The following is a 26,633-nucleotide window of genomic DNA, read 5'->3' on the forward strand; positions in this document are numbered from 1 at the left end:
TTAGACAAAAGGATACTTTTTTAATTCAATGGAAACAGCAGCACAGTATATACAGCTTTTATTTGTAAAATGATATTCCAAGAAAAGGAACAGTTTTCATACTAGATCTAGCTAAATACCATGAACTAATACCAAACATAGAAAAGCAACTGTTGACATTAAGTGACAAAAATACATAGGGTTAGTTTCTAAAAACAGCAGCACTTTAGGTAAACAGGAAGTTAACAGTTATATTTCTGAGCCACATGTGTGTGGTTCTTCAGTGTGACATCACCAGCTCTGCAAGATCTTAGATTTCTGTATAATGTTACACCAGACACAGCAGTAGACACAAGAACCAGGTGGCTTTTGTATTTAATGGTGATTTCGACTGTGGCCTCAAAGAATCAACTGACGCCTTCCCTTACAGATGACTTTCCAGTTTCCAGAGAGAGAAGGATTTAAATAGTCTGGAGGGTACTAATTTCATAAGGTATGTAAATGATTAAATTTAAAATTCACGAAACAGGGTTTAGTCTTTGGCTGATTTGGGTAGGAACCCTGACTCTTGCCTGGCAACATGTTACAGTAAGTTCATTTAAAGACATAATATATAGTTACCCTTTGTTTTCAGACTTAGAACAAAGAATAGAAACATAATTCAAAATGGGACCTGTAGGGCATTTATAGTTTACTAATAGGATGTGTGTATACGTATTCATATGTGTTCTTTATACACATGCATTTTTTACATTTTTCTATACTATGTAAGAATTTCAAATTTTCATCTATTTCCCTTATTACATTAGATTTTTAAGGCTCTTTAAAATACACAAAATTTCCTCTTTATGTCAAAACCGAATGAAAATACAAATTGCTTAAACATGTTGCTTTTTAACATTTAAAGAAAAAAAATCATCTCTGCATTTCAAAGCCTTAAAAATCAAATACATGTAATTAAAAAGGGAAATGTAAATATTTGAAGTTATGTAATTATAAAAAAAAGGACAGTGCCAATAATATAATGTTGTAAATACTAAGTGATGTCCATTCTTCTATTTTCAGGAAGTGCATTTTTACTTGAAAGTTATTTAATAAGCACAAAAACAAAACTGTCCTCCTTTGAGATTCTTAGGGTAAAGTATACTGGATGATAGTAGGGTATATGGTAATGAGTTAACTTAAGTCTAGTTTTGTGGATGACCCCAGAAAAACAACCATTTTCCACTGATGTTAGAAAATATTAAAACTGGGCTGGTGACTCGATTAACCCTTGCTTGCTACCAATTAGCTTACTGCTGGTGAATCAAACCTAATGTGCTACTCTACTCTCCCTTTGAAGTGCCTAGGTTCCAAGCACATGCTGAATAATACTGAAGAGCTGAGTAATTATTCTAGTCACTACCCTATTAAGTTCTTTAGAGCCATATCTGTTTGCCTCTGCCACTGTCACATTAGGAACTAATTATATCTTCAGTTCTACTGTGAATGAGTCTGAATTAAACTAAACTAAACTAAACTATCTACCTGAATGGAAAAAGAGAATTTCAGAAAAGAAGTGGAGACAAAAAAAAAAAAAATCAATCCAATTCTAGCATAAGAAAGTGGGTAGAAATATAAAAAGGGGAAAAAAAGTAATTTCACTAAATCTCCAAAAAGAAAAAGTTAGGTGAAGTTCTTTTCAAAATAGCACGATACAGAAGCAATGCTAAGAAGGATAAAACATCTTAACTGCATTTATTGATATATGGTCTATACACTCATGTATATGAGCTCAATAAAATTCATGTTTCATATTACTTGCAAGTTCCAGATCAGTAAAATTGCCTTTTCTTCCTTCTATATACAGATTTTGATTTTCAACTTATATACTTAAGATCTGAACATCTGAAATTTGCTTTGCGCAAGTCTGTGACCTTACTACCTGTCAAGACTACATCACATAATATTTAAAACATAAAAGTAACAGAAGTCAGAAAACCAGGTTACAGCATACAGTACTCCATAAAAGGGCTTATAGACTATACAAAAAACATTATACTATCCTTAATCTGTGTAGAAACTGAAAATAACCTATTATACTAACCTATAGTGCAAGTGCTTAAGCAGAGGAGAACCTTATTTACAATTCCCCTTTATTTTTGCAGGCCAAACACCACACCATGTCACAGTTATACATTACGCTTAAAATTCTTCTATCAGTTTTTCTGTTTTGATAACAGCACAACTGGACAACATGAAAACACAAACTGCTTGAATATTTTGATTTTTAAAATATAAAGGGAAAACCATTTTCTATGAATTTTAAAGAGCATTAAAAACCCTAAAGTAATCAAAAGGCAAATGTGGTGAAAGTCTGAAATTCTTATATAATTATAGAAAAAAATTGAAGATAGCCAATATAAAGATGTACTAACTATATAACAAATTTCATAGATCTCAGATGAATATTTACTCCAAATTGTTTATGTCCATATAAATTATATATAAATGGCAAATTATATATATCATCTAATTGGTATGTGTGTGTATATATATGTGTATATATACACACACACATACACACACATGTATATGTATACATACCCACATATACATACATGCACCAATTAGATTTCTCCACACTAGGACCTATAAGCAATGAACTGGTAATTTGAAAACTGAAAATCATGGGAGATGAAAATCATGGATAACCTTGATATTGAACCAAAAGGCAAATGAATGTAACAACATATAAAGTTTCCTTAACAGTCTAACTTTATGAGCTCAGAACCAGACATACCAACTTTTCCTTTTTATTTGGCTACATAGATTTTAATTTGTGGTGAAAAAATTGTCAGTACACAAATTAAAGATCCATTGAATAACTTTAGAAAATTACCTAAATCAACAGAGATCAGTTAGAAAGCACAAAGACACTTGAATTTACCCTGCGATTTCAAAGAGCTACATAATATTTAATCACAAGACAGTCAATGTGAATTGGGTGTTTAAATCTTAGACACTTTGAGAGTTTGGGTTTACCATATACATTTTAGGCTAGTCATGCCTTTTGGAGCATGTAAAAATGACAGGGAAGTAAACAAAAATGAACAATACACTTTGGATCAAGCAATCTAACTCCAGTGTTATCTCAAAAGTAGTCTTAGATAATTGAAAGGTTTTTCAGTCAGGTTATCTTGAAGATTAGACCATTTTCTTCACTAGTTCAGAAAGACTGAGAACTCTTCCCCCTTTTTACTTTTACACTCTTCATAATCTGGGGAAAGTTTAATTTACAATTCATTGCAAGTTAAATTCATCTAACACAACTAAAATTTTAAAGATCCATTTTTTAAGAAAAGTTATTTTTAAAAAATCTAGTTTTGTTGGAACTATAAAAGCTAAATCTCATTACTCTTATCTAGTTACAGAAAAATACTAAACTGAGGTCAAGAAAGCAGGGACTGTCTATAGGGAACATTGCCACTACTTACGTTCTGAGATTTTTCATCTTCTATACATTCTGAGAAACTGAGTAGTCAATTGCTTCAGAACAATATTAGTTTCCTTCCTCGGGTCAACCACATCTGGGTCTGTATTGCATATTCTTAAGAACATCAATCATGTTAACTTAGACATAAAGAATCTGCGACATCTCTCAAAACACCCTTTCAGGAGTTTCTAACACTATACTTGACAAAGCATTCAGAGCTTAACTTGTAAACTGTTCATATAAAAATCCATAAAGGATTTCACCTACATATGATCCTCACTATGTAGAAACAAAGTTGGGTACTTTGATGTAATTCTGATTTGCTTTTTCCAATTAACATCACTATCTCTTTAGAAAATTTACAATCTGCAAACTCACAAAAACTTATATCTATTTACTTACTTACAATCTGGTTAAACAGGCTTGTAACAACATTTCCATTCTAGTAAACTATATGAAGAGTCAGACTTGGTGCCAATGATTAAGGGCAGATATCACCTAAATTCAGAATTCACACCTGGACATTCAGAGTATCGCCCCCAGAAGTGATTTTGTGTACTTGCAAAATTTGTGCTTTAGGTGGGGGTTTTGGAAGAAGCAAAATAATTTCAATCAGCAATTTTCATCTTAATTACACAATATATGCTATTTTATGCAACTTTGTTGCAGAGTAGTCTTTTGGGTGCTGCCTAGAAACATTTTAAACTGGAGTTTAGTTTTAAAGCATGGCTGAAATACAAAACAGCCTTGTTGAGGTGATTTTCTTTCCCCTCAATGGACGGAATATTTGCTTCTAGGCAGTTTGTGTCCACCAGGTCACTTTTAAAAGAAATCCTGCTATAAGATTTAAAAAAAATTAGCACACCACCAAGAAACTAGGAGAAAAAAATGAGGATGTTTAAGTATACAGCAGTCACATTCTCCAGCCAATCTATGCCAGGGGTGACCGTGTTAACAGGTAAGCAAGTCATATACATGTTGTAAGGCCCTCACCACTTCCCCTCTTATGTATCTTTTCCTTAATATAAATAGAAGACTTATTTTTCTCTGTAATAAAGCAGGTAATATTTCAGAGGGTCAGGCAAGGGCAGACTCAAGACCTTTTCTCTCAGAAAGTTTACAGGAGGATCTGGCTTCATTTCAGGCACATTCTTTTCCTCCTCTTCCCTCCTTTCTTCTTCCACATCCTCACAATTGTTGTTGTCATCAGACGGGTTGGAAATACGACTGGCGAAGACTTCTTTGTCCAAGAAGACAATAGTTTCCATTCGACGGCGTCGAACTCGCCTTCGCTTAAACCTGGGTGGGTTTTTCAGTCCGTTTCCACTTTTGCTCATTGTTTCTTGATGAATTATCTTTTTAATAGTTCCTCGGATTGCAATTCGAGCTAAATCTTGGAGGCTACGAACAGCCAATGGAGCTAAGATAAAGAAGAATTTGATCAAATATTGACAGGAATTCAGCAGAACAAGATTTAATGAGATAATGGCTCAAATATGCAAATTGATTTAAAAACATGGATATTTTAAAAGTATTTGTGAAATCTGAATTTTGGCAAAGCTTACCAAACATCAAGGTATTTTCTGAAAATTATATTAAGCAGTCATAATGTTTTGCATTCACATAGTACCTTGCTAAAACTAGGCCTCCACTTTTCAGAGAGACAAGGAGAGACACCTGAGTCATTAGACCGCATGAAAAGTGAGGAGAACTGGGAATAAAAATTAAGATTCACTCTCTCAGACACAATATTTGATTTCCTTCCTATATTTGATTACTTTCTCAGAAGGTTCCTGGTTAGTCAATCCAGGAGAATAATCAAGTATAGCCTTTCAGTTGATTTAATAGAGGTAGTATTCTCACTGTTTTTTGAAAGCTACAACTGCTATACATTTCACAAAATAAAGAGAGGCAAATTGAAAACTACAAAAAATAAAATGAAGTCCAAGGGCACAGCAGGCTATACAGACACTGGTCCCCCCCAAAAGTCCTCAATTTCAAGCTCATAATGTTCTTTAGCCAGTGTAGGGAAGGAGCATGAAAGATAAAGACATGATCAGGAAAGAGAGTGGGCCAGTTATGTAAATGAGGAAGGAATTAACAGAAAGATAATCCTGGTGACAGAATGGTATCTACAAAATAATAGAAGGTCTAGAAGCAGGCCTCTATGGAAGGTTTATGGCAGGACATGGACAGAAATTATAGAGGAGGACATGTTGTGGGTAAGTATTGAGCTGTGCCAACGGAGAGAGTACCTACTCTCATGAAATCATAGCTACATCAAAATACTAAAGGAAGGCCACATGCATTTTATTAAGATCTTTTTAACCTAAAAGAAACAGATTAATGGTGGAAGGTAAGCAAAACTAAATACATTAACCAGAAATAATCAGAATTCTTAACAGAATAAAAATACTGTGTGCATATGTATATGTATATATATGTATATGTGTGTGTGTGTGTGTATATATATATGTGTGTGTGTGTGTGTGTGTGTGTGTATACATATATATATATATGAGAAATAGTAAAGGGGCTACATTCAAGTTACCACAAGACAAGTCTAGAAAGAATGGCGAGGGTGATGTCCATTAAAGTCTCTACTTTGTATCATATAAGTAAAGAAAAGAGAGGTAGCTCCCAAAGAAGCCAGTCCAGACCAGTAAGAGGTAGTTTCAAGTCCTTCCTCTGACACACACTAGCTGTGTGTCCCTAAGCAAGTCACTTTAACTTCTTGATACATTAGTAAATTCTTTAAGATTCTAAGTTACAAAAAATTACTGATCTGTGTCTGTGGAGAGAATTTCCATAACAGGAGTCCTCTACAGCAATAAAATCATGGGTATCAACCAAAAAGAGAGAAAGGAATGGCAAATAGCCATTATAGGTCCATAAAGAAAAAGTCACTCCAGATTAACTTCATTTTCTTTTTTTAACAGGACTAATAGCCTTAACAGGTCAGGAGTATATAGATATAGTGTAACTGGATTTTAGCAAGTCATTTGACAAACTCTTTCATGGCATCCCTGTGAATAAGAAAGAAAGGGCAGGCAAGGAGGATATAAAATTAGTTGAATGAGCAGACTCAAATAATAGCTATTAATGGGTTGAAGTCAACCTGTAGAGAAGTCTCTAATGCACAGCTCTGACTGCTTATCTATTACCCTGTGGTGGCCAATAGTTTATCAACAATTTGGATACAGGCATAGATGGCATAGTAATAAAATGTATAGTTCACAAAAAATTAAGAGGAGAAACTACCATTTAAAGTCCTGATTCCTAAAGATGGGCCAAATCTAGCACGAGAATATTTAACAGGAATAATATCAATTTTATACATGGATTAAAAGAAAGTCAACATGCACAGAGTTGGGGAAGCCTGGCTAGACAAGTAACATGAACAAATTTTGTGAGGCTGAGTGGACTATTAGCTCAAGAACACTCACATGACATTAGTTAGGTTCAATTACGAGAGTATCTAGAAGCAGGGAGCTGATGGTCTCATTTTCTCCTCTTTAGAGGACATCAACAGTACTGTATTCAGTTCCACATTCCACATTTTAGGAAGGATATTAACAAGTTGGAGAATATCCCAAGGGAAGCTATTGCAGTGGCCCTGCTTCCAGCCCAGCCTCCAAAGCCATCATCCTGGGAAGCAATCCCTAAGGTGATAGGACCTGGCAACTACCTGTGCAGGAGCTCCACAGCCCCAGCCTCCTCAGTGGACATGATCAATAGAAATGATATAAGGAAGTGGGCATAGTTAGTCTGGAAAAAGTCTGTAGGAATATGAAAGATGTCTTCAACTAGCTGAAGGTCGGTCATGTGAAAGAATAGGATTAACCTTGTTCCACTTGACTTCAGAGGGCAGAACTAGGAGCAATGGGTGGGAGTTATAAGCTGATGTAAGGGAAAATATTCTTCCTAACAATTCCAGATGTCCAAAAGTGAAATTGGCTGCCTCTGGAAAGAAAAGGTACTCCTTCACTTGGTATGCCTGTTTAGGTACAGATGACCTCTTGAGGTCCCTTTGCAACTGTGACATTCCGTAACTCTGGGTCAGTGAAATATATGGTCAGTCATTTTCTGTAGAAAACTTCTCTCTCTGCCCTCCCCCCAAATGTCAGTTTGAAGATTACTATAATTCCATTCCCATGCTGAGTTGTAAGATTGGTTGGCCAAAAACCAAATGGGACACTGTGTTGTATCTCCTTTTAAACATAAATAAGCACAAATATATGTCATTTGGTAACAGAGATAGAGCAGTTAGTCAATGAGAGGCAAGAATGTTATGGAAAACCTGTACTTCTCCTTAGGAATAAAAGAGGTTGAAAGACAATTAACTGTCAAATAATCAATTTTACATAACAAAATGGCCCAGTTAAAGAAGTATATTTAGTGAACATTCAGTCTAATAGAGTCAGTTCTAACCTATTACTAGGGGTAGTAGGATGGAGAAAAGAGGCAAAGATTGTATTTAGTGTGGGCATAGACAGGTTGTTCTGTATGAACAGCCATAGTGGATTAGGGTTGGGAGGATGGAGGGTAAGAACTAGGATGACCACCCCATACATGGACTAGCAGAGTTTCTCTGTACCTGACTTTTCTGTCCTGGAACTAACCACATTGTATACTTCCCCAAGCAATCTTAGGAATGTACAGCTCCTGTGATTCTGTGGTTAAGCTTCTGTTTTCCCTCTTCATACTTTCCAATTTCACAGCTCACAGTGTACTCTCAAGAGGTTTATAATAAAAGGGAAACTGGTTGTCTAGATTGGAGAAGAAAGTGGAATCTGATGATATAGGCACATTCATATGAAACTGTGCCTAAAATCTGACTGCAATTAATTGTAAAATTTTAAAATTTTTTAGTTGAAGATAAAATGTGATATATGGTCAAAATTTTCAAATAATTTTTGTTCCAGTCCCTGATCAAACAGAAGAGAAGATTAAATAAAATATAGATCTTTACACTTACGCAATTGCACAAGTCTTGACTTTCCTGAATCTGAATGGCTGGGCTGGATCAGAGGAGCAAAAGAAACAGCCAAAATCTTTTTGGTCTCCCAAGCAGATGGACCCGTTCGAGTTATTTTAGTCAACTGTCCCAAATACAAAATGAGAAAAGTTTTAAATATTTGTGTGTTATGTAAGGAGTTTAAAACAGTTCTTCTTAAAATCTAAAAGATAAAAAAAATCGACATATCCTTTGACCTGTGAGAATGCAAGCATCTGTTTCGAGTTTGTCTTTGTATCCTCAGTGCTTTGTGTAAAGCGTGGCACATAATGGTGCTTAATAAATGCCTGTCAATTGATTGACAGACAAGAGAAAGTCTAAGCTAAATAATAATAAATAACAACTGAAAAAATATAAGTAGAATGAAAGGATCATAGGTTTGGAGGCAGAAGGGATGACAGAGGACATCAAATCCAACTCCCTCATTTGACAAAAGAGGCAATAGGCAAGGAAGGTTAAGGATTATCCTAAGCAAGTTAAGTATCTGAAGCAACATATGAACACAGTCCTTCCTAACTCCAAATTGGCTACAACGCATTGCCTCTCAAATAATAATAGTTCAGACTTATAGAGTGCCTTGAGGTTTACAAAAAGCTTTTCTCATAACCACTGCAAGTATTAATACTGCAATTTACAGATGTGGAAAGCAAAGTTCAGAGAGGCAACTAACTTGTCTATAGACACATAACTATGATTCATCAAAACCAGGATTCAAACTCAGATTTCTCTTGACCAGCACTAACAGGTGATGTAACTTGATCAATCCCATGTTCTGCTAATGTCTGCTGAAAATCACTCAACTAAAACCTCAGTACAATTATTTTTTAGCTACAACATGGAATTCAGCATAACCATGCAATTACTTAAGAAACAATGCTCTCCTTATAACAGTCCTGTGATAGGGATCATCCAGTGTGCAATGTTTCTGAATGTTCCCAGATTGCTAAACTAGGTCAGAGTACTATTTTCACTCGCTAAGGCTTTCGAAGCAGTGTTTATGTGCAAGTCTTAGCTAATCAAATTTAAGCTGGTAAATAAATCCCCTAAGGAAATGAGATTATAAATACTGCAAAGGTGAGGAAGACAAAGCTTTTCTCCCTGACACTTTCCTCTCATACTTTGCTTTCCTTTTGTTTAAAGAAAATATGAGGGCTAATTTCACTTCCCAGGGAACCATTACACTGAAAGTCAAGTGGATAAAAACATAAACAAATGAGTAGCTAAATTAACTTTTCTGGTAATATCTCACACTGCTAATGCATAGTGCACCACAATGTTTTTGTTTAGAACACAGAGTCCAAGTGCTTTCCAAAAAGTAACTTCATTTTGTTGTTTTTATTGGTGCCTTTTCTATTTACATCTCAGTCATGGCCAGAAATACCCCTCCCCTCAGTGAGCCTTTCCTTGTGACAAAGAAAAATAGCTAAACAAAACCAACTGATGTGGAAACTGCATATATAACATTGTACATCCATGGTCTCTCCACTGATCCAAAGAAAGGAAGGAAGTACATTTTCTTATCGCTATCTTCCAGGATCAAGATGGATCATTATAATTACACAGTATTCAGCTTCCAAATAGCAACATTTTCATGGCCCTCTTGAAAATGCTGCAGTTGACAACATGCACAATGCCCTTAGGAATTTTAAAGGGGAAATGGATCATTAATTCATATTTTAAAAGTCTAGAATCATGACACTGCTCCTAAGAAACATCATTGCAAAATTATAGCAAAAACTATACTAATGCAGTCTAGTAATTTAAAATAAAATAAATTTGCTTCTTCCAAAGTCTACAAATTATAAACTAAACACAATGTAAAGGCATATGTATTATCAATTACAATCATTTTATACTGTTCTGCTAAATGATTTTGGGGGATGTAAGTGTGAATTAGATGGGGTTTGTATGCCATGTCAAAACAAAATTTATTAATTTAAAAAACAACATCCACCTAAAAAAGTTACAGAAAATGTTAAATTTAAAACTAGGTTTCTTTATTCCTCTGTGACAAAGATAAACTCATCTCAACATTTACTCTGTTATTATTTCAGTAGTCAGCCATTTCTAAAAAAGAATCATTGTTTTTAGTAAGATCATGGTTTGCTATTTCTCCACCAAGTAAAATAAGATGACCTCCTAAATGGCAAAGCCAATGGACATTTCTCTGTCTTTTTATCACTGACTCTCCCCTTCTTTATGGATTTTCTGCTCTTTGGGCTTCAGACACTGAATTTATGAATACAATGAGGAGACCACTAGATTTGGAGACACAAACTGGGTTCAAATCTCAGCTCTGTTTCTGCCTGTAGGAACATCAGCAAGAGACTTAGCCCTTCTGGGTTTCAGCTTTCTCATGAATAAAAAGAAGCCCTCCTTCCAGCTCTAAATCTGTCTTCCTAATCTTGTAATTCTCCTGCTGCTCTATTTCTTCGGCTTCCTCATCCTCTCCCTAATACCTTAATACAGGTATTCCTTCAGGGTCCATCCTCAGCCCTCCTCTCATTTTGCTCTTTGCTTTTGCCCTTGGCAATCTCATTCACTCTCACGGTTTCAAATACCACCTCTCAGCAGGTGATTCCTCGATTTGTTTGTCTCCCTTTAACCTCTCTCTTGAGGTCCAGACCCATATCTCTAATTGCTTATTGTTCATTTTCTTAATTTTTTTCTGAACTAAAACACTAAAAGAGCATGTTCAAATATGTATCAGAACCTATAAAGAGTATTGTATATGAAACTGTGAATCTTCATTTCATGCCACTTGCTTTTTAAAAAAGTATATAATAAATTCCACACATTACTTAATTAACAAATGTTTGTTGAATGTCATGGAAAAGATCTGTCCCTAAAGAAACAAGAACATTTAAGAACACTGCATGCCTCTTAAAATCTGGTTTAACAAAAGGAAAAACAATAGCTTCCTGATAAAACATGAACAATAATGTGCTAATCTTATCATCACTGTGCTATATGCAAAATTATTCACCAAATTAAAATACAGAAAGTGAATACTAATAATACAGGAGGAGTCCCTCTGTTAATGTACCTCTATTATTCCTACCGTAGAAGTGATATTCCTACAGCTTTCATAATGTGACCACTTTTTTTTTTTTTTTTTACAGTGTCAGGATGTTTCTAACTATGTGTTAATTATTTCTCAGCAGTTCGTGATCCCAAACCACATAGTTAAACAGCAAGTATATTCCTGGGGTCCCTTTGCAGAGTTTTGTTTGAGGGCCTTGAATATAAATTTATGCCACTGCTTCTAATTTTATACCTTGAATATACCTTCCCCCTTTTCTTTGCTATCACTTTAATTTACTAGCCCTTTTTGCCTGTGAATAACCTGTTATAGAGTCTTTGGATGGGAGGAGAAAATAGCATATAAAGCTAAGGACTGATAAAGACATTTCATCTCTAACAATAGAAGTTACCCCAAGATCTGCTAGTGCAGTAAATGACTATCTGACAAAAATGAGGAAATTAGTGTAGTCTATGCTTATGCTAACCATTCTGGTCCCAACTTAGTATTTATGTTTAACTGATTCTGCAATAAGCCTACAGTGTTGACCATAGGATCAAAGATTCAGAACTGAAAGGGACCTCAAAAATCACATAGGACTTAGTTACCTCATCTCTAAAATGAGGATAGACAGAGCAGATGACCTATAAGGTCATTTCCCGTTAGCTCTAAATTTATGATTTATTTTCACAGATCATTGATAAGTTAAGGGCACTGTTGTTCTGTGACACATCCAATAAAGGTCACTCCAGCCAGAAGTAGTATAAAGTAGTAAAGGGCATAAAAGAGGGTGAGAAATGGAAGTAAAGAATGTTCAAATTCTCTATCTGTGAATCTTTTAATGTGATTTTTTATTTCAGTACAGCACAGATTATTGGTGTTTTCATGGCAATAATAGTCTTTGAAGTACTTTTAGAAGGCAGAAAGAAAGGGAGTAAAGCACTATACTCATGAAAGTAAACTAACCTTTTCTTCCAGTGGCATGACAAGAATTCCCCCAACTTTAAGCAAACTCTTCATGTAATCTTCATGTTCTTTCTGAACTCCGGCACCACAATAAACACGATCATATTGAGTACAATCTGGAGAAATCTCCAGACAGTTGCCCGTAACAAAGGAAGGTTCACAGAATTCAAACCTGAGGGTAAATAACATTTTATATACTTGGTTTATATTGCAACAAGTCTATACAATAGTAGCATCATTCTATTACCTTAACTGTCTTTAGCTTTAAACATACTCACTTCAACACTTCAGCACTGCAATAGTTTAAACAATCTTCACACCATCAGAAAGAGAGAGCATGGTATAGTGAAAAGAGCATTGGACTGGGAGGTAGAAGCCCTGGGATAGAGTCCCAGTTCTGCTACCTATGAGTCAGGTGACCTTGGCTAAATTATTCTCCACCTGAGTTTCAGTTTCCTCATTTATAAAATGGGGACAGTGACTTTATACTATCTACCTTTATAAGTCTGAGCATGTTAAGTTTACAGCATCATTTAAAGTAAGCCTACTTTATATAGGTAGGTTAATGCATAATTATCCCTATTTTGCAAATGGAGAAACTGATGACTAGGGAGCAAAGTGCCTTGCTTTAGTAAGCGGCAGAAGCAGGAGCAGAAACCTAGTCTTTTGACTCCTGCTCTACTACAAACATTCTCAAAGACGTTCTAATATTTGGACATAGCCAGGATGTAATGATAATATTACATAGACTCTACTCTAAGGATAAAATCACAGTTATACAACGTGAATTGAAAAGGCTAAATACCTACAGTCAAGAAATAAAGCCATTAAGCTGCTTATCAAAACATTAACTTATTAAAAATATATTTAAGTTTAAAATATATTGAGAATTCTAATAGTTCAAAGTAGTACATATAATCAAAAGTAGAAACATGGCTTTGTTTTTTAAATATCTAATTACTGTGGGCATTTTTCTTATTTCATAATTAGATGAAATTAGTTAAAAAAAATCTTAAATCTCCTATAAGCAAGCCTTAAGAGTGGAACATTAATGTTATCTCAACTATTATTAATGATATGAAATACTAAGGGTTAGTTATGTCCTAAAATAAAATATATACATATATATATATTCAATTTATTTGTGTGTGTGCTAGGAACATATACAAATTTGGAATAATTTCTTTTCCGTTTATCAATATTAGGGACAAATTTGTCAATTCATCTATGTCTAGGGCTCTAAACACTTGAACTGGAATCACTTCAAAGTACTGGATTTTAAAATGTGTGGGAATGAAACCCTGACTAACCTCCGGAACTCCAATCCTCCCAACCTCAACCTAGCAACAAGGTTGCTAGATTCTTGTTTAGGATCCATTAAGCAGGTGTGTAAAGTGAAAAGAACAATCTCTTCTTTTTTTTTATCATCAATCTGTTAAATTATAATTTACAAACTTGGATCCAGTAAAAAAATAAAAGCCTTACTTGTCAAAGCTATCACTTGTTCTGATGAAAAAATCCAGTTTCTGCTTGGCATACTCTATCACGTCTGAATGAAGTTCCACCCCATGGTTTACACCAAAAGGACCTAAAATATTCAGTAATAAGAAAATTATTTATAACCATGGCATGGAGTTTTTTTTTCCTTATTCATTCTTTATTCATTCATTTCTACTACAAAATATCCATCTAGTTTACATACTCAATTCAATTCAATAAGCATTTAAGTGCCTACTAGAAGGTAGGCACAGTGCAAAGTGCTGAGGACAGAAAGACATGGTAACAGATTCTGCCTTTGAGGAGCTTACAATCTATGGGGGGTAGAGGGAAAGCAATAGATGTACAATGCAAATACAAAGAGGAGATGGAGATAATAACTGAAGGAAATTAGAAAAGATTTCATATGGGAAGTGGCACTTGAGCTGAGCCTTGAATGGATTCCAAGAGGCATTGTTAAAAATTATCATTTAAAAATACCATAGTTCTACATGATATACCTAGATATGCTTTCAATTCGTTTTTATTTGCATTGAAAGAAGAATTAAGCATTAAACACATGAACTAAAGCTATAAGACAAGTTTTGCCTAAGACATTTTGATTCTTGTCAAAACGCTTTTAGCACTTTGATATCATCTTTACTTGGAACTCTACAATCTTCAAGATCCTGAGTGCTGAAATTCCTTTCTGATATCACCTCTTCTACTTTCTTACTCTCACTAAACCTGTTTGTCTTCATCATCATGCCATTGGTCTCCTGATCCCTTCCTGTTCTCCCAGCTCAACCATATTTACTCTACTATCTCCTCATCTTTTGGAGTTGACCCAGGGTTCTTGAGGGAGTATAGCATAGTAGACAGAGCTGGCCTCTGAGTTGGAAAGAACTGGGTTCAAATCTTACATCTGACACACAATACTTATGTGAAACTGAACAAGTCACGTAAGTGTCCCAGATTAACTCTCTAGAAGATTATAAATTGCAGAGAAGATGCAACCTATATTGGCAGAGGAAGTACAGAAAGTTGGACTCACCAATAGTTCCTAAGGTGATGAAGTCCATACATGTGTACACAATTAATTTCCACCGTCATCTTACTATATTATCTCCTCATCGTAAGAGTTGAACCTGGGTTCCAGGAGGCTAGAACGTGTAGAGGCCAAGTTCTAGTATTCCTACCATGTTGAGTTTGCCAAGGCATATTCTGAATAGTTGGAAAGGCTTTGGATAGTTTGGAAAAGTTTCAAGTGCAAGCACAGAGACAGCAATGAATAACATGTCTATAATCCAAAGATCAGTCTAGATAAATTCAGGCTAATCACCAAAAGGTTGGGCAATTAGTGATGAATATTTTTGGCCATAGCAATGTATGAGAGTATTTATTTACTAAGACAAAGAAGTGTTGAAATCTGTGTTAAGTGTAAGGAGTAACTTTCTGAAGTATCTTAAGGAGCATTTATGGCATGAACTTTCATAATGTCAAGTGGTATAAAAGTGAATTCAGATTTAAGTGGCTCATTTTTAGGTGTACATCTCCCTTAGCCTATTGGTTGTCCTCAACATTTTTTAAAAATAGTCTTTTTATTTTTTCCCCCAATTACATATTAAGACAATTTTGAGCATTCATTTTTACAAGATTTTGAGTTCAAAATTTTTGTCCCTCCCTCCCTCTTTCCCTTCCCCTCTTCCAAAAATGGTAGGCAATTTGATATAGCTCATATGTGTGCTATCATGTAAAACATATTTCCATATTAGTCACAGATGTGAAAGAAACAGATCAAAAGGGAAAAAAACATGAAAAAGAATAAAGTAAAAAAATAAACTTCAATCTGCATTTAGAGTCCATCAGTTCTTTATCTGGATGTGGATACCATTTTCCATCGTGAGTCCTTTGTACTTATTTTGGATGACTGTGTTGCTGAAAAGAGCTAAGTCATTCATAGTTGATAATCACCACATAATGTTGCTGAAACTGTGTACAATGTTTTCCTGGTTCTGTTCATTTCACTTCGCATTAGTTCATACAAATCTTTCCAGGTTTTTCTGAAATCTGCCCGTTTATCATTTAGTATCTTTTCACATAATACTATTCCATTACATTCACACACCACAGCTTTGTTCAGTCATTTCCCAATTGACCCTCAATTGCCAATTTTTGCCACCACGAAAAGGGCTACTACAAATATTTTTGCACATGTAGGTCCTTCTCTCTTTTTAAAGATCTCTTTGGGATACAGCCCTAGTAGTGGTATTGCTGGATCAAAGGGTATATGCACACTTTGGATGGCCTTTGGGCATAGTTCCAAATTGCTCTCTACAATGGTTGATCAGTTCACAACTTCACAAACAGTGCATTAGTATCCCAATTTTCCCACACCTTCTCCCAACATTTATCATTTTCCTTTTTGTCATATTAGCCAATCTGATAGGTGTGAGGTGGTACTTCAGTGGTTTTAAGTTTGTATTTCTCTAATCAAAAGTGATTTAGAGCACTTCTTCATATGCCTATAGACAGCTTTGATTTCTTGTCTGAAAACTGAATGTTCATATCCTTTGACCATTTATCAACCGGGGAATAGCTTGTATTTTTGTAAACTTGACTTGGTTCTCTATAAATTTAAGAAATGAGGCCTTTATCTGAGACACCTGCTGTAAAAATCATTTCCTAGCTTTCTGCCTTCTTTCCCATCTTGATTGCATTGGTTTTGTTTGTGTAAAAGTTTTTTAAATTAATATAATCAAAACTATCTATTTTATATTTCGTAATGTTCTCTATCTCATTTGGTCATGAACCTGCAGCTCACTTAACTTTTCCTTTAAGAATTTGGATGTTATACCACTTGGTGCATATACGTTTAATGCTGTTATCACTTCATTGTCTATAATACCATTCAGCAAAATGTAGCTTCCTTCTTTATCTTTTTTAATTAGGTGTATTTTTGCTTTTGTCTGAGATCAGGATTACTACTTCTGCTTTTTTTTACTTCTGCTGAAGCATAATAGATTCTGCTCCAGCCCCTTACCTTTACCCTGTGTGTGTTTCTCTGCTTCAAGTGTGTTTCTTGTAAACAACATATTGTAGGATTCTGGTTTTTTACCCACTCTACTATCCACTTCTGTTTTATGACAGTTCATCCTATTCACATTCACAGTTATGATTAATAATTGTGTATTTCCCCCATTTGTCCTCTCTCTCCTTTCACCTTTTTCCTCTTTACCAGTGTTTTGCTTCTATCTCCCACTTCCCCTGATCTGCCCTCCCTTATGTCAGTCCACTCTTCCCCTTTAATTTCCTCCCCTCCTACTTTTCTGTGGAGTAAGATAGATTTCTATATTCAACTAATTGTGTATATTATTCATACTGATGAGAGTAAGGTTCAAGCAAGCCCACTGCCCACACTCTCATCTTTCCCTCCACTGTAAGAGGTTTTTCATGCCTCTTCATGTGAAATAATTTACCTCACTTTACCTCTCTTCTTTCTGCATTCAGTGTACTCCTCTTTCTCATCCCTTAATTATTTTATGTCATTCCCTCAAATTCATCTTATACCCGTACCCTCTATGTGTATTCCTTCTACCTGTACTATTATTGGTACAATTTTTAAGAATTACAAGTGTCAGGGGGCAGCTAGGTGGCGCAGTGGATACAGCACCAGCCCTGAAGTCAGGAGGACCTGAGTTCAAATCCGTCCTCAGACCAAACACTTGACACTTACTAGCTGTGTGACCCTGGGCAAGTCACTTAAACCCAACTGCCTTGGGAAAAAAAAAAAAGAATTACAAGTGTCATATTCTCATGTAGGAATGGAAACAGTTCAGCTCCACTGAATCCCCTATGTTTTCTTTTACCTTTTTCGGCTTCTCTTGGGTCTTGATACTGGAGATAAAATTTTTTTGTTCAATTCTAGTCTTCTCCTTATGAAAGCTTGAAATCCTTTTATTTCATTGAATAAGCATTTTTTCCCCTTTAAGTATTATGCCTAATTTTGCTGGGTAAGTGATTTTTGGTTGTAGTTCTAGCTCCTCTGCCTTCTGGAATATCATATTTCACGACCTCTGATCCTTTAATGTTGAAGTTGCTAAGTCCTATGTAATCCTGATTGTGGCTCCCCACTATTTGAATTGTTTCTTTCTGGCCACTTGCAATATTTTTTTCCTTGACCTGATAGTTCTGTAATTTGGCTATAATGTTCCTTGGAGTTTTTATCTGGGGATCTCTTTCCTGAGGTGATCGGTGGATTCTTTCAATGCCTATGTTGCCCTCTGGTTCCAGGATATCAGGGCAGTTTTCCTTGATAATTTCTGGAAAGATGCTGTCCAGGTCCTTCTTTTGATTATGGCTTTCAGATTGTCTGATGATTCTGACATTGTCTTTCCTAGATCTATTTCCCAGGTCAGTTGTTTTTCCCATGAGGTATTTTACATTTTCTTCTATTTTTTCATTCTTTTCAATTTGTCTGACTGATTCTTGATGTCTCAAAGTCATTAGTTTCTACTTGCCCAATTCTAATTTTTAAGGAGTTGTGTTCCTCAGTTAGCTTTTGTACTTCCCTTCCTATTTGGCTAATTGTACTTTTTGAGGAGTTGTTTTCTTCTGTGGATTTTTGTATCTCTTTTTCCATTTGGCCAATTCTACTTTTTAAGCAGTTGTTTTCTTTCTCCAAGCTGCTGATTCTTTTTTCATAATTCTCTTGCATCATTCTCATTTCTTTTCCCCATTTTTCTTCTGTGTCTCTTGTATGATTTTTAAGCTCCTTTTTGAGCTCTTCCATGAATTTTTTCTTGGCTGGAGACCACTTCCTATTTTCCTTTGGGGTTTTGTCCATAGGTATTTTGACATTGTTGTCCTCTTCCAAGTTTGTGTCTTGTTCTTCCTTGTCACCATAATCATTTCTATAGTCAGATTCCTTTTTTGTTGTTTTTCGTTCATCATTTTTGGACTTTTTCCTTTTTCAAAAATTTGAGCTCTGCTCCCAGGGTGGAAGGGAAACTGCCTCAGGCTTCTTGTACCAGGGGCTTTGCTTGCCTGGGCTATGCTGTCCCATGTAGTGTTTCTCAGAGCTGGAGTCTACTTCTCCTCCTGGCTATGCTGAGGCACATGGGAGGTCCTGGTATAGCCATTTGCCTACTTTGCCACACCAGGGCTCAGGATCTCCCACTGGTTTGGTAAGGTGGGGCTTGCAGTTAGCTTCCTGGGACACTTCCTATCCTGGACTGTGTTCCCCCTTTACCCGAGTGACACAGACTTTCTTGCCAATCTTCCAAGTTTTTTGGGCTAAAAGATTGTTTCACTCCATCTTTTTGCTAGTTCTGCTGTTCTAGGATTTGTTTGGGGGGGAGGGCGTGTGTGCTATTTTGTAGTTGTTTAGAGGTGAATATGGGAAAGTTACAGCGATTTACTGCTTCCTTTGCTATCTTGGCTCCCGGATGTGTTCTCAATAGTTTTATATGAACCTAGTGGCAGTATCTGCTTTTCATCCAATTGTGCAATTGCATTAATTAAAAGGAGAATTTCATAAGTGAACAGTTACAAGATGACAAATATTATGGGATGTTGAACTCTCATAATGATAATAGCAGTCATGAAGAAATAAGGACGTAAGGCATTTAAGCACTAAAAATCTATATACTTTTAAAAATATATTATACCTATCCATATTATAAATATTTAATACACAGAGGAAAACCAAAATAATTTTTGGATAAACACATCCTCAAAATATCACCTGTATATTAAAAAGCCCATATCCCCATTTGAAAAAATTGCTACTGAAACAATAAATTCTAAAGTCATTACAACAGAACAGTGTAGTTCTCCTTACTATCCCCACCCCCCAAACAGAATGTAAGCTCTCTGAAGGCAGGAACAATATGTCTTGTGCATATTTGTATTCCGAGAACCTAGCATAATTTCTGGCATAAAGTAGGCATTAACATCTGGTGGTTGAGATAGGTACACAGCAATCCTGAAGGAGAATTTAGAACTTACAACATTTTTATTATTAGTCTTATTTTTGACCCATTAGAGTGGGGTTGTAAATTTTTTAATCTATGACCCTCCATTTTTCTTTGGAGGTAGGAGATCTCAGCAGCTGCTGGACAAGTTAGGAGGTTCTCTGGTCACTGGCTCACCTCCCAAGAAAGTGGGCCACATCTAGTACTACTAGATTTCAGATCTTTGAAGGCAAGGATCTGGTCTTAGTCAGCCTTGTAGTTTGTTTGTTTGTTTCTTTAGCAGCTAGCATGTAGTAATCACTTAAATGCTAGTTGAATGAATCTTCAATAAAATACAAAACAAACATTTAGTAAGCACCTACTATATCTAGGGCATTGTGCTAGCTGTTGGGGGAAATGTAAAGTTTAGAACAGGTAAAGTCGCTACCTTTAAGAAGCTCAAAATCTAGTAAGACACCAGCAGATGCAGTTATAATACTCAATACAAATTCAATAGAAAGTGATAAAACAGTGCTCTGTGAGGTTATGGGCAGAAGGTGTTAGTAATGAGGGGATTAGGGAAGGTTTCATGGAAAAGGTGGTATTTAAGTTGGATTTTCAAAGAAGGGTAGGAATTCAACAGGCATAGGGGAAAGGAGAGCATTGTTGGCCTAGGGAAAAAACTTAGGTAAAAGCACAGGAGAGCACAGTAAACATTCAGGGATAGAGAGTTGTCCATTCTGGAACAAAAAACAGAGAAAAGAGAAATATGAGATAAAGTTGGAAAGGAAGGATGGCACCAAGCTATGGTGGGCTTTGAATGACAGGTAGGGATATTTGAATTTTTAAAAGTAGGCAGCATAGAGCCACTAAAGATTTTTGAGCAGAAGTCTGACAAAATATGGGTGTAAGTAAGATGATTCTAGCAGAAGCACAAAGGGTGGACTGGAGGCAGGAAAAACCTATAAAGGCAGTTTGCCAATAGTCCAAATGGTTCATAATAAAGGTCTATACTCAGGTGGTGGCAGTAACTCATGCTTAGCATAGTGCCTGGCACATTGTAAGCTTAAGTACATGATGAGTAACTGATTTGATGAGATAGTTTTGAGAGATACTATAGAAATTAACTTGAAAGAACATGGTAACACAAAGGATGAATCAATGACTGAGTCTGGTCATCGGAAACTGGGTGAATGAATGGTAATAGGAAGAAAAGGGTCAAATGGAGAACTGTGTTCATGTGTATATGTGGAAAAAATAATGAGCTTGGCTTAGGATGTGTTGAGTTTGAAGTGCTACTGGGTCATCCATGCCCTGAAGAGAGTTGAAAATACGGGTCTGGAGCTCAATAAAGAGAGGCCAGGACTAGGAATAAAGATTTGACAGTCACCTATGTAAAAGTGGTAATCAAAGCTCTGAGAGTGAATTAACTTGGCAAGGGAAAGGATATATAGAGATATTAGAGTAAACTGTAAAATTTGGCCATCAACTATGGAAAATCAGGAACCCCTCCATCCCCCCCAGGAGTTTATGGCCAATAACATGCCCAGTAACTTATATTCCTTTTATTTTAAAAGGCTGCTTACTGTACTGTAAAATGAATGGTATAGGCAGAGAATAAAGAAACTAGTCAGATTTCCATATCTTTCTTACCTAAAATGAGTCCAACCATAGAACTGAGATAACCAGTGCCACTACCCAGATTCAAGAATGAAAGTCCCGGTTGCAGATCTAGGGCTTCCATCACTTCTGAATATATGCATGGGGCAGACAGGTGAATATTGCCATGTTTCCAGGCTAGGTCTTTGTAGGCATTGTCTTTAAATTCTTCAAGATAGTAGTCTGCACGGTCAATAGCTCGGAAGGCTTGCTCTACCAGCTCTGTCCGGATATACTGTGCTTCTTTCAAATTATCTATTAGCTCATCATTGTCTTCTCCAGCACTGACAGCACCTCCCATTTTCAAGGATAATGCTTAGGAAGAGCTACAATTACAAAGAGAGTAAAGGAAAATGAGATAAGACAAAGAAGAAAAAGCAAAAGTTCTGAACTTGCACTCAATTAGAATTCTCAATTAAGTCATGACAAAGTAAGACCTTTCAGCAAACTTGGAGAAAGGGGATAACTCTATCAAGCAATCTATTCAATGTATTTACCAGATATGGAAAAAGGTTAACATAGATGATTCTTCATCTGGATTTCAAAGACTTACTCTCTCAGTAAAGGATATAACATGATATTACACCATATCAACTTCTGACACATACTTTCTAGGACATGCAAAACCCATTTCAGAACCAACTCTGACTATTCATGGCTGCTACCATAATTATTTATAACTATTAACAAGGTGTAATATTCTGTGTTCCCCTTTTAGCTTTTTTTAAGAGGAAAAAAATACCTACCTTACATTCTTCTCAATTGTTTTTAAGGGGAAAACTACCATGAACCTTCCCTTCTGAGTCTAAGAACTAGCTATATACATAGTACAAATGAAAACTTTTCCTAACTTAAATTCCTCCTATAAAAACAAAGAATGTCCCTTTCAAAATCATCTTTATCCCATAAAGTAATAGCTTTATGTGATATAAGACAATAGAAATTTTTTGCAAAAGATTTGCTTTCCATTGTTTGGTTAAAAAAACAAACAACTAAGCAACCACGATTTCATAAAACCAAGCACATCCACAGAATTTGTTCTTATACTGTAACAACTTTGTTCATTTTTTTTGTTTTCTATTTACAATAATTCCCTCTATTTCTGAAAGTAAAATGTGAATAAAGATGCTATAAATGCTTTCAGAAAAAAGTTTCCCAAACCAAATAAGCAAAATCTGCAGTTCTGACAGTAGGGGATAGAATTCCCTGCCCCCCCCAATAAAAATAAAAGCTGACTACATATAATTATTCTGAATCACCTAAAGCACATTAAAGATGTTTGAAAAGCAAGACAATTATATTGCTAAACATGAATTTCTGCCCATTTTTACAACCAGGTTTTAATTATAGTTACTATTCTTCATAATCAAGACTTTTAACTGACTAGTATTTCTTCAAAAAAATCCATTTATCAGAAGCTGCTTTTCCCTCTTCTTTTATGGCAATGCCTACAGCCAATTAGTTCACTTGACTGGGATGTATTTGATTCTCCCTGAGGTGGTGAGCTTCATATGCAGAAAATTTTGTTCTGAAAACAGACTATGCACACTTAACCCTTCTATTTTCAATTTCAATGAGCGACATTTTTGTATCATACAGAATCAACATGAGATGACTCCTCTGCCTGATGCTGCTTTTTCCTAGTTATGGCTTTAACATCCTTTCATACTAGTAAAATTAACATGAACTGTCTTTTACTTAATATTACTTACAATTAATGCCATTAGTTATCTATAACTCCTAAAATCCTAAAATCAAGGTCCATGATGACCTTTCCAAACTAAATTAAAAGGCTTCTCCTCAAATCCTGCTTTCAACAAGTTATTCCAAGTTCAATTTTCAAGGCATTGTTTTACACCATTATTTCTATGACAAGTGGACAGTTTACAATGGAAAACCAATCCATTTAATGTTGTTCAACATTACAAGGCCATACAACATGACCACATTGTTACGTATGTTTTTTCATTTGACTTTTCTTCTGGAACTCCAAGGAAATCTATTTTTCCTAACTTATCAAACTATAATTACAACTTATAAATGCTGCTTTTTATAATTTCTCTAATTTTTGAAGAACTTCTGTATCCAACATTGATAATGGAATAGTATGTTTCATGCTGTTTCCATATTCAGAAATCATAGAATGTCAGAGTTGAAAGGGATCTCAGAGGTCATCTGGTCCAGTTCCACTGGCACAGGAATTCCCTCTACACTATCCCAAGCAAGTAGTTATCTAGCTTCTACTTAAGGACTTTCTAGTAACAGTGACTTCACCACCTTTTGAGGTAACCCATTCAATTTTTGGACAGCTGTAATTATGAGGAAATTTTTCAGAACATGGAGCCACTATTTGTCTCTATAACTTCCATCCTTTTCTTTGCTCCTAGTTTTGTTCTCTGGGTCAAGTAGTCAGTCAACAAGCATTTAAGTGCCTACCTACTATGTGTTAGGCACTGTGCAGAACAAGACTCATCTTTTATAGGCTAGCCCTTCAAAAACTTGTTTCCCTTAAGACTTTTCCACACTACTTCCTTCAATCAATATCTGTATGATTTGGTTTCTAATGCCCTCATCATCACTCTCCTCTGGACAAAGTGTTTGTCAATATCATTCCTAAAATGTGACCTGACCCCCCCCCTCCCCCCCCCTGCCCTCTCCCCAACTGAACATAATATTCCAGATGTGATATGACCAGAGCAAGACAAAGCAGTACTATTTATTACTTCCTTGGAGATGGACCCAATATTTCTATTAATGTTATGGAACCTAAGATCACAGTGGCTTTTTAATTGCCACATCACACCTTTAACTTACATTAAGCTTGCAGTTCACTCAATTCCCCCCAGATTCTTACAGTGTTGGACCATCATCTCCCACAAGGGAAGAGAACAAAAGAATTGGATATAAATTGACAAAAACTGTTTTTGTTATACTCTAGCAGTTAACAAAAAAGAATTAAACAAGGGCTAATTTCTATATATCTCTAATAGCCAATACTAAACTAGGAAAAGTTAGTACTACACCCTCTTATAAGCAGCCCTCTTATAAAACCAAAAATGAGGCTTATTCACTAAAACAATTCAATTTCTCTTCCTCTCAAATTTCATTCTCACAGATTATCTTAATATCAACGTTCCACATCAATTCTCCATAGCTCAAGTGTTTCTTTGGGGCTCAGCAGGATTTATTATTTTGAATTGTGTGGATAAACGGCAGTAATTTAGAATAAACCTAAGCATCAAAAGCAACCAATTTTTAAACAACAAGGCAAGAGATTTTGTCAGCTACTTAAAAGAACAAATTTAACTAAAAATGATCAATTTACTACAGTGTCTTCCTCTCATATTCAACTGGGCCTTTAAAAATTTTAATATGATAAGGGTAGGATGTATTTTTGGAGAGGAGTAAAGGGAGAAGAGTATGTAAGTGGAAGGTCTCCAAGGGTTATTTTTTAAAGGCAATCTGTAGCCCTTCTGGACATAAGGTTGTATTACAAATTCTGCTAAGGCCTAAATGTGGTTTAAGATGGTCCTTTTAACCCTGCCTGTATCACTTTTCAACTAATTAATTTAATCAAAGTCTTTAGATAGTTATAATCTGTGACCCACTCAACATTTTACTAGAGCTACCCTTACCAAAGTTGATTTTAACGTTAAATTTCCATATCTTTCCTGTAGTTTCAAACTTTTATCAGTTACTCTTTACAGGCCTAATGTGTCCTAATCACTATAAAACCTTCTGAAAATGCTTTTATCTTAAGGGTGGCTGCCTTGCAGTTGAAAAAAGTAAAACCCTTATGTACTGAAGGGATATGGCATTCTACTGAACGGGAAAAAAAAAAACACCAAACAACAATCCATATCGAGGAAAAACATCTTTAAGAGAAAGAACTTAAAAGCAGCATAAATTATTTCAAATTTACAAGTAATTTAACTGTCCCAACTAGGACGTCAGAGAAAGCCAAGAACTACCCTGTACACTTTATTCAATTATTTCAAATCTAGAAGTGATTTAACTGCCTCAACCAGGCCGTCACGGAAAGCAAAAAACTACTGTACACTTTATTCCCAAGGCTTAATGAAAGCAGCGCCTCGAGAGGCACGCCTTTGTGCACAGGATGGTGCACAAAGCAGGTAGTGAGTGCACTAGTGCTGGCGGGAGATGAGGAGCTCCTACAGAACGACTCCACATCTGGGCAGGAACTTGAACCGGAGCCCAGAAGGACCTGTGGGGGCGGCACCACCGAGCCCGCCAAGCAGCTGCCTTGGGGCTGTTTATCCCAGTAACCAAAACCTGTTCTCAGCTGCTCCCAGAGGAACAGGAGCGCCTGGCCACCCTGCAGAGGAACTGCCAGAAGGCAACGCCAGATGGCAGGGGAAAGCGCACAGCACTGGGAATTGTTAGTGCGGGGTTCGAATCCCGACTCTGCTCCCTCTTTGACCTTGGGTAAAAAGGGAGCGTTTTGAAATACAAAGAACCCGGGAAAGGTGAAATACCACCTCCACAATTTACCCCAGGGTGCGACCTTGGGAAGTCAGTCACCTCTCCGGTTGTGTTGTTTCTTGGAAGGGACCCGTTATTCCAAGCGTGGACGTACGGAACTCCCACCAATCAAAACGGCTCCGACAAGAGCCTCAACTTTTTCAGAGGGGCCCAGAGAAGTAGAGCGAGTTGTCTAGGGTGGCACAGCCAAATCTGTCCGAGGCGGGACTCGACCCCAGCTCTCCATCCACTACCCCACGCTGCTGAGGGCTGGCAAGATCCCTGCCCCGGCTGGGGGACATCCCCGCGGGGCCGCCCGCGTAGCCCGCCCTCGGGCCCGGGGGAAAAGCCCCCACGTCGCGGGGGGGGGAGGTTGCTAGGCACCGGCGCCCTCCAAGCCCGTCTCGGGGGCGGTCGCCCCCTCCCCGCCAGCCCCGGGGTCCCGCCCCGGGCGTCCGCAGCCCTCGGCTGCCTGGAAGGCGGCTCTACCTCGGGCCTCGGGCGGAGATAGGGCCTGCGCTGGGCTGCGGCCTGGAGGTCCTCGGGTCTCGGCGCTTGCTGCCCCGCCCGGGCCCGGCCCCGGCCCAGGCGCCCGAGGGCTCG

The 26,633-nt window shown here is 36.7% G+C and overlaps 1 protein-coding gene across 2 annotated transcripts; it reads right to left on the reverse strand.

Annotated features, from left to right (window-relative positions):
- On the reverse strand, positions 1-26,603 carry PCMTD2 (protein-L-isoaspartate (D-aspartate) O-methyltransferase domain containing 2). 2 transcript variants are annotated; one of them, XM_027849582.1, is made up of 6 exons: positions 26,520-26,603; positions 21,543-21,874; positions 13,945-14,047; positions 12,460-12,631; positions 8,433-8,556; positions 1-4,874 (listed from the first exon to the last, which is right to left on the reverse strand). In XM_027849582.1, exons 2-6 carry the CDS (start codon positions 21,847-21,849, stop codon positions 4,492-4,494), a joined length of 1,089 nt encoding a protein of 362 aa, XP_027705383.1. In that variant the 5' UTR covers positions 21,850-21,874; positions 26,520-26,603; the 3' UTR covers positions 1-4,491. The 2 variants fall into 2 exon arrangements, with proteins under 2 accessions (XP_027705383.1, XP_027705392.1); XM_027849591.1 differs by lacking the exon at positions 26,520-26,603 and adding an exon at positions 26,091-26,312.
- Positions 26,604-26,633: the final 30 nt, after the last annotated feature.

The sequence above is a fragment of the Vombatus ursinus genome, unplaced genomic scaffold (genome assembly GCF_900497805.2).
Source record: "Vombatus ursinus unplaced genomic scaffold, bare-nosed wombat genome assembly UNPS02000580.1, whole genome shotgun sequence".
NCBI lineage: Eukaryota > Metazoa > Chordata > Mammalia > Diprotodontia > Vombatidae > Vombatus > Vombatus ursinus.